At 32.8% G+C, this 9,277-nt stretch overlaps 1 protein-coding gene across 4 annotated transcripts; it reads left to right on the plus strand.

The window, feature by feature from the left end:
- Positions 1-450: 450 nt before the first annotated feature.
- On the plus strand, positions 451-7,727 carry LOC126743208 (enhancer of mRNA-decapping protein 3). Of its 4 annotated transcripts, none has more exons than XM_050450190.1 (9): positions 451-593; positions 646-875; positions 981-1,255; positions 1,307-1,493; positions 1,560-1,586; positions 1,647-1,763; positions 1,813-1,995; positions 3,658-3,953; positions 7,114-7,727. In XM_050450190.1, exons 2-9 carry the CDS (start codon positions 724-726, stop codon positions 7,287-7,289), a joined length of 1,413 nt encoding a protein of 470 aa, XP_050306147.1. In that variant the 5' UTR covers positions 451-593; positions 646-723; the 3' UTR covers positions 7,290-7,727. The 4 variants fall into 4 exon arrangements, with proteins under 4 accessions (XP_050306147.1, XP_050306148.1, XP_050306149.1 ...); XM_050450191.1 differs by having other exon boundaries at positions 981-1,252; XM_050450192.1 differs by lacking the exon at positions 1,560-1,586.
- Positions 7,728-9,277: the final 1,550 nt, after the last annotated feature.

The raw sequence follows: 9,277 nt of genomic DNA on the forward strand, positions 1-9,277 counted from the left end.
TGGGTTGTTCGGCGTTGTCAAGTTGCTTCTGAGAAATTACGAAAATAAGGAATATAGAAACAATTTTCACTTACTTAAATAATATTTTAAATTAAATTAAATTATATTTTAGTATCAAGATCGTAGAGTTACAACTATATGTTAATAATAAGTCATGCAGATATAAATATGCAAATCTGGCAACATATTTACATATATCATTCTTGTCACTAATGTCAATCAGCTGTAAATTATGCAAGGTTGCCGAATGCTTTAATAAAAACAAATTTTCTTAGAATATGTTTTAAATTTTCTTCAAAGTAATCCAGTAAAGAGCGCTATTGGTAAAATTATCATAAAACTAATTTATTTGCACTTGCACCTGAATTGTTTTAGCTAAAATATTAATTAGATTAAGCGATTTATGCAGTAAAAAAGTAAGTATTGGATTTCACTTCTTCATGGCTTGGCAACATAGCATTTTAATACTAGATGGTACAAATATTTTGGATTATTTTGTCTTTTGCCTTAATAAACTTTTTTAAACGAATATTCCCTTAGAATTAACTTACATCAATTTAATTGAATTCTCAGAGTCTCGAAACAAATTTCAGGTAAGTCTGTTCAATAAATATCATTCTTTCCATAATTTCTCTTTTTTTTCAGGTCACTGTTTTCAACTGGTTGTTATCTAAAAATCTCATTCTTGCTGAAACTGCTGTGCTATTAATATTTGTAAAGAAAATGGCACACGCAATAGGTTACATAGTATCAATAAAATGTCTTGGACGCTTGGGAATATATCAGGGTAAGATCACTGATGCTAACCATCATACCATCACTTTGGCACAGGCTTTTCACAATGGGTATCCTTGTAATGGACCCGTACAAATCACGTGAGTAAACTTTCAAACGGCTCTATCCAGTTTTGCCTTTTAACCACTACTTAAGATTTAATAATAAACAAATATTGAGTAAACTCTTTTTGCTTTGATACATAGAGCATCAGATATACTAGACATAAGTTTCATTGAAAGAGCAGTAGAGGAGCAACAAGAAAACAGTATAGTAACCATTGAAAAACCAATTGCCAAAAGGTTGGGTAGATCTCATAGTACCTCAGAAACTCAACCTTCCAGTTCGAAGCAGGCTCAACAAAATGGTGGTTATTACAATAAGAGTAAGCCAATTGATATTGATTTAAGTAAGAAGTTTGATGAAGCTCTTCCTGGTTCTTTTAAAAATAATACTCCCAATAGAAAAGGACAAAAAGGTGGTAAGTTACTTTTATCAGTGATAAAAGAGGTGTTAAATTATAGGGTTTTAGGTGGTAAGCAATGGATAAAGGGTTGGAAAGATGAAGAATGCTTTGGTTCTCCTCTGGACCAGCACATGAAAGGAGATTTCGATTTTGAAAAGAATTTGGCCCTTTTTGATAAACAAGCCATCTGGGATGAACTGAATTCACAGAGGCCTGACCTGGTTAGAAATGTGGAAACCAGAAAAAAGTACAGGTAAGAGAATTTGCTTATGGGTTGAGGATTTTTATCTTAAGTAGAATATATTTTGTGCTGCCTCAGTGTTTTTTATTGGAGTTCAAAATACAGGTACGTATGGAAAAATTGTGGACAATCAGCAAGTATATTATATTTGATTTCTTTTAACAGACATGACGAGAATGTCATCGCAACCCAGCCAACTTCCACCCGTCAAATTATAGTGCCAAAACATGAGTTTACTGAATATGTTACAGATGACGGCCTGATAATCCCTTGCATTTCCAAGTATGCTATTACCTGTATTAAATCATTTTAATCGCCGAAGCTTTTCTAGGCATCTTCGCAAAAAACTATTTGAGGCAGCTGAAACCGCGGGATTAACATTTGAAAGGCGATCGGAATTATTTGGTACCGCCGCAGCGGAAATTGCTATTCAGCTTTTGGGTGGAGGTCACAGACTGAATCCAAATAATATGCATCAGCTGCCTACTGTTCTTGTATTATGTGGACCTCACAGGTATGGTTTTACATATTAAATTGTGACTTATTTCACAAAGATCATGCATATATTCTTATATGTTTTAAATTAGGAGGCATAATTTTCATATAAGTATTACAGCTATAGCCGTATGCAGAGTGACTCAATTTTTTCAAGATATTTTTAAAGAAAAAGATGAGTTGTCCTTGTCATACTAATGTGATCTAGAATGCCTCTAAATGCATTTTTACCTTAAGCTCAAATTAGTGGCCAAATTTTATTGGAAAAAAGTACAGAAATACTGTTAATAAAGTTGTAGAATTTTTAGCTTTGGATTGCATTGCAATTAGTCCCATAGGAAAAGGAGGAAAGCATTTAATCATCGCGTTTATTTTTCAAGTAGCATCTAAGCATATATACAGATGTGTATCCTACGTTTCTCACTTTTAAAGGTGCAAAGTTGAAAAACGCACCTTTTGGCAAGAAATTTTTTGCTTGCAACTTTAAGTAAAATTTGCTTAAACAACTGGTTTTTGAATTTCAGTATTTTCTGCCAGAAATCTCCAGATGTTGTAGTTTTCATTAACAAATGTTATTTAAACCTAAAAATAAAAATGTTTTTTTATGGAATTAGTTAATCTGTTCCTGTGCCCTGGTAGTATTCGATCACCAAAAACTGCAACTGTTGTAGTTGTTTTAAAATATTATTTTTTTTAAATATATTTAACAATTATATTGGGCCACGTCTTATAAATAAGAACAGAATGTAGTCCCCCCATTTTTTATGATAGACATTGAGGAAGTACTCTTGCTGATCTGCAAATGGGTCCAGAGAAGACACATTTGGGGGTTGCTCATTGGTTTTACGCTATTCAGTTAATGAATTCTGGTAAAAAAAATTGTTTGTGACTACTCGTAATTTGGATTTACAGGACTTTCAAATGAACCAGTTACTTTTCTGGGTATCACCATCGATTCTAAACTTATCAGAGATGCTCTTCGAAACTTAGTCTATAGTGTGTCTACTAACGTTGATTTGTTTGGCTATTTTGCATCCGTTCATTCAAGAATATCATATGAAATTCTTGTTTGGGGTCATGCAACCGATTTAAGTCGCATTTTCTTTATTCAGAGAAAGGCAATAAGAATTTTTCTAAATCTACATTATAGGACAGACTGTAGAGCACATTTCTCTAAACTTAACCTAGACATACATAAGCATTTCACTAGAAATAACAATTAAATATATACTGCATTTCATAGAATTCATCACTTTAAAACTGGTCATTTTTATAGGCCACTACAATAAATTGCCACTTCACGTTAAAGTGTTCCCTCTTAAGGAATTTAGAAGAACATTAAAGCAGTACCTTGTATCTAAAAGTTTTTTTAGTATTAATGTATGTCTAAACCATAATTTGATCGACCTTGTAAATGAATGGCCAATATTAATTATTTAAGGCTATAGACTTGTGTAAATTTTCTTATGTGATATTAACCCCAATAAACATTTTTATCTTTGTCAAATCTTAAATTTAAATCCAAGTAAAGCCCCAAATTTTTTTCGCAGCCCGATAAAATCAACATTTCTGCGACTAACTTTACTTTCAGATTTCATTGTAAGCTTGCATTATTTACAATTCATTATCAAAAATCCCCTATTAATAATTAATGAATTAATTAATTTTACCTCTTTGATAGACAAGGAGCGGCAGGTGTGAACACAGCGCGTCAATTGGCCTCCCACGGGGTGCGCACCATAGTCTATTGTGCCTCCTTAGACGCGGTTGCATTAAAAAAAGAACTGTCCCTTTACATGTTGACGCGTAACCGAACGATCTCGATCATTCCCGAACTGCCTAGCAGCGCGGATTTAATTATTTGCGCGTTATGCGACGACTCGGACATGCCCAAGAGTTATCCGATGCTGGCCGAGTGGGTGAATAAGAATAAGGCGCCGGTGTTGGCGCTGGATCCGCCATCTGGCGGAGTACCGGGTGAGTTAAAGATAATAAAACATTTTTTTTATACATATTATAGTATTGTGCCTAAATAGAGCAACAACTAATATTTCCTCACGGAAGATTTAATGGATATTTTGTTACATTCATTTACATTGTTTACTCATAAGATATGACGGGATAAGGTAAAGAATGCGAAATTTCGAGCTTCTTTACTTAGACATTGTACATAAATATAGCAATAAGTCTTGGTTCGAATTTCTCGACACCAAAAGCCCTCTATTACCAAATTTTGTGCTGTTTCTTTAAAAATAAAATTAAAATGTTAACATCCTGTATCTCGGTTATTATCAATTTTCAGACTAGAAAAATTTGGTCAAATCGTAATTTTTTTCAATCAAAGAATATGCTGTTAGTCCATGTCCACTAAGTTATGGGACACCCGTATTTAATGATGTTGAATATTGAATATTACAGTTCAATAAATTTTTATATATGACTATTAATCTGCAAATAAAATGAACTCAATTATCCATGAATCAAATCAATGAACAAGTTTTTAAGTGTATAAACCAGGAAATCGTGGTAATGAGGGCTAAAAATAAGAGAATTAATAGTTTCGAGTGTATTTAAACTTACAAACAAAATATTCCTGTTCTCCCACCTCATATTGTTGTCCAAACCTGTAGAGGGAAATATTCTGGTATGGAGATGTTTCTCGGAACACGGCTCGTTTCTAATTTACTGCTGTATCTGGATGAAATCATACCATTAAGAGTTATATTTCAACATCAACATTCAACATTTAAATTCAATAGAGAACTTGTGGCGTGAAACCAAAATTAAATATCAAATACTGATGCACTGTTGAACTACTGAAAAAGTAGGGAAAACTTGGAAAGAAGTAAATAATTGATATGTAATGAAGTTAATTGAATCCATGCCAAAGTAATATGTACATGAAGACTACAGGCGAAAAAGGATGAGGGTCACAAATCCAAAGTTTGAAATTTGGAAGTTCAAATTGTCCTGAAGGTAGATCTAATATACCAACTATATTGTCTGCATTTTTTAATTTGCTTTTGGCTGCTTTTCCTCTCGCTTTTCCTTTTTTGGTAGTTCCCAGTTTTTTTTTATAGACACTACGACGCTTGAAATAAAGCCTCCATTGTACGAATCACGATGATCGATCATTCTGAGATCTCTTCTTTTTTTATGAGCAGTTCTCTGATTGGGCGGGTTTCAAAGGGACATTTTGTTACATAATAGTTCGTTAAATGATCAGTCCAGCTTCGAAAAATCTCTTGATCTTCACAGCTAACTACTTTAAAGGGACTTGGTTTAACGCGGGCATTTCGAATGTGATCATTCTAACCGAAAGGAAGTTCGACAAAAGCTTTGGAATTGATTAAGCCCATATTACGATCACATTCCATGTAGCTATGTCCTCTAACTGGAAAAACCATTTTTATACACTGAAGTCGGCCTACTTTATGTACAACATAATGAAGCATTCGAAACAAAGTATAATTTTTATTCTGTCCACAACACGAATCACAAAAAATCACAAGTTCTTGAACTTTGGGATTCAATTCATTGAGTATGTAATTAAACAACATAGAAGCAACTTCGTCTTCTCCTTTTTTGCGGCGGTTTCTGTGTACGTATAAAAAAATGCCTCACCACTGACTGAAACTAAAACGTGAATATTAAATAAGTAGAACGATAACTGTCGTTTGTAGTATACGTCATTAGTGCTAATGTTTGGCAGTGGCAAGTTTTTTTGATAATCCATAGCAATAGTTTCAATAAGGCGGTGTTGTTGAGCTCTTTTGCGTTCGGATCGTTTTCTTTGATAAAAAGCCTCTGCTTTCTTAAGGTGAAGTTGATTTGTCACATGTAATGTAGCAAGGTTTGAAGCCTGTGAAGGATCTGCAGTTTTTGCTTTATATTCATCGCAACTGCTGCATGTGTCACTGCGCGGGTAACCGAAACTAATATTAAATTTGTTTACAAAGATAGAACGATGTGACTCATATGAAATTGATCTAGTCGGATGTAATTCCTTAAACATTTGGAACATTTTCTTAACGTTTAACTTCTCTGGTAGGTAGGTGTTTTTCGACTTGTGAAGGCTATAGTATGACTGTCTACCTTTAAATGATCGAATATGAGCAAAGACAGCATTAGTGGTTTCTTGGTGTAACTTGTTTGGTCGATTGGAATGTCGACCACGACCATCTTCACCAACATGTCCGTCTTTAACAAGCTTTTTTGAGACGTGCCATTATAGGATTTTATTTCATTAAAGTTTTTAATAATCGCCAAACGGTCTTGAACACCAATTACTTCAAAACATTTTAACCTTGAACAATTACAACTGCTACCAGTTTCATGTGTTTGCAATCTTAGTTTTTTTGACGAGTCAAAAACGCGACATAATTTTGGCCTTTTTTTAGTAACGCTTGAAGATTCACACTCAGCCATCTTAAAAATTCCGTGAAAAACACGTGAAGCAGACAAAAACTTGCGAGTCACATTACCGCACTTAAAAGCAAAAGCAAACTGCTTCCTGTTGACGCCCGAATTTACTAGCATACAAGATTTTTTAAGAGTGGGGAATTTTTGGACTCTTATCCGTTTTGTATAAATCGAGTGGACCATCATCTTTTTTCCCCTGTATGGCATATGTTGTGTGTTTTGCTCGGTACCGTATAATAGACGTAAAATACTGGATTTTTTCCGCGATTTGGCGTGTCTATCTCAATTTTTCGTTTTTTGGACCCTCATCCTTTTTCCCCTGTGGTCTTCAAATGTTATTAAGGAAGAGTTAGAAGAAGTGCTACTATACTAAATATTAATTATTTTCTTATTTTGATCCACTTTTATATTATAAAGTCTAGTATACGTAAATTGTTGCATAATAAATTTATATGAAAAAATTTTGTATTTTATTGACTGGATCCAAAAAAAAATAATATTAAATAATTACAGTTGGGTATAAAATATCGTTTAAAATCACATACAAATCTTACTGATAAATCAAATGTTGATGGTTATTTTTTAACGGAAAATTATGATGTTGTTATCTTTTTGCATAATCCTTATACCGGTCTGGTTGACACAGTTATTGATTGCGAAAAATAATGTATTATCGCGTTTCTCTTCTCTATTAACTAAAAGGCGCTTTTTCTAGGTATTTTAGCGAAGATCTCCTTACTCCCAGTTCTTCCTCTTTCTCACTCCTCGAGCAACGGGAAGCTTTATTTGGCCAACCTGGGGTTCCCTGTGGACATTTTCAACGAGGTGGGAATTAAGTATAGGAGTCCCTTTGGCGCTAAAAATACCATACCGCTACATCCGAACGAATGATTTAACATTGAAATTTAAGGATTCAACTAAACCGAGTTGTGGAACGATTACAGAGGAATGAATACTTTTACATTGACCGGGGTATCGGCGATTCAAGTGATATAATGGAAACGTACCAGTGTAAATTAACTATATTATGCATAGGCTTCAAATTATATTTTATTGGTTGATAGATGGGCGGGAAGGTTTCGACTTACGGCAGTATTTAATTGCATTTATTTATTTATTGATTGATTTTTCTTCATAAGTAATTATTTATTAGACTTATCTTGTTGTTAGTTATATTGTAATCATGAAAAAATGTGTTTGTAAGTTTTCCGTTAACCACTATGGTTCTGTAATGCGACAAACGAAATGACTCTGCTTATATTTTTTTATATTACTATATTTATTTTCTTTGTAGTTTTTCCACAATCAAATATAAGTTGTTGATAATGAGGGAGTTGCTTTTATTTATTGATAAAAATGCTTATTTTTATAGTCTTTTACCAAGGGAGGTAGGGTAAAGTATTTTTTCCAGTGGTTTCTAGCATGGAAAAGACGGATCAAGCTTAAACTGCAGAAAATGTCAATTATTTCCAAAGAGATTTAATAGTTACAATGGTTCTCATGTGAGACCTTAACTTGGAGTTTTCTTTATTATAGCAGATGGCACTTCAAAACGACGTACCACTTAAAAATAAGTTGAACAATAACGATAAGTGTACAGTGCATTATTTTGTGTTAATCTTTAGCAAATCAATTGGTAGATTTGATTGGATGATTTTATGAAACGATTCTACGAGTTTAAATTTTTATCAACCCTTCTCTAGAAAAGGTATCCAATGATATCCAAAACAGTAGGGATGATTCCGCAATTTTTCGACATAGAATTACGGAAATTGAAGGTCAACAGAAACTCGTTAATTATATTCGGTATTAGGGATCTAAAATCCATACACACAACTGTTACAAATCCTTAACGATGGATTAAAACTTAAAGGTACCAAACTTGTAAATACAGAGTATCTCCAAGGTGAACGGCTATCGTTCACTCAAAAAGTGACACAAGTCTATAAAAATGCTCTCTGGACACATAACTAGACAGAAAAAATTATCAATACCGATCAATATTTTCAAAATATTACTAATAGTTATAACTACAAGTAAGTCTTCCGTCAGTGTATTTGAGTGTTAATTTATGGCTTAATGTGTACCCGCAAAAGAACAAAGATACTTATTTTCATTTTATTTTTTGATGTATTAACTTGGTAGGTTTACGAATTTATTTAAGGAACGACATCGGGGTATGTGCTTACTTATGAGGGACATTTTTGGTGTTGCTCCTTCTTTTTTGAGCCAAATATAATAATATATTTATCGAATTAATTAAGTATTTTACAATAAATTTTACAGGCCATTTTTAGAGTAATTTTAAGGCAAAAAGTTCAAATAAACTTGTTTACTAGATACAGGGTGGTAAACTTAAATAAAAAAAAGGTTTTTCTTGAATACCTTAAACTCCCTTTATCCAAAAAGCTGTAATTTGGCGGTATAATTTATACTAGTAAGGTGTTGATTTAATTCTAGTTTAATTAAATTTTTTAAGTCCAGTAGCATCCGTAGTGGTACCTATATTAATATTTTTGACTACAAAAATGCTTTTTAGTCAGCTTCAGATTTTTTGTGTTTATTTGTTTTTAAAAATTAAAACTTATTCGTGTCAAATGGTTTTTTCATAATTTTTCAACTAGGCTAAGAAATGATTTATATTTGCTGCGCACTAGATTAATTCTTTCAATTATCCTGAAAAGATGCAATTTTTTGAATAAAATGTTACTATGATCTTAAAACTTACCTGTGATAACTAGCCGTATCATATAAATTTAGTTCTCTTAATGTTCTATATGTTTAATTGTGTAAACTAGGTTAAGTAGTAGTCTAGAATTAGACATATAATGTTTGTAATTTTAACTTCTTTGACGAATTCCATACACTGTATTGTGTCA

This window comes from Anthonomus grandis, chromosome 12 (genome assembly GCF_022605725.1).
Source record: "Anthonomus grandis grandis chromosome 12, icAntGran1.3, whole genome shotgun sequence".
NCBI lineage: Eukaryota > Metazoa > Arthropoda > Insecta > Coleoptera > Curculionidae > Anthonomus > Anthonomus grandis.

Coding starts and splice junctions, on each gene's coding strand:
- LOC126743208 (XM_050450190.1), top strand. CDS start 724: ATGGCACACGCAATAGGTTACATAGTATCAATAAAATGTCTTGGACGC. Junction 1,256..1,306: donor TAGAAAAGGACAAAAAGGTG/GTAAGTTACTTT, acceptor ATAGGGTTTTAG/GTGGTAAGCAATGGATAAAG. Junction 1,764..1,812: donor ATAATCCCTTGCATTTCCAA/GTATGCTATTAC, acceptor AAGCTTTTCTAG/GCATCTTCGCAAAAAACTAT.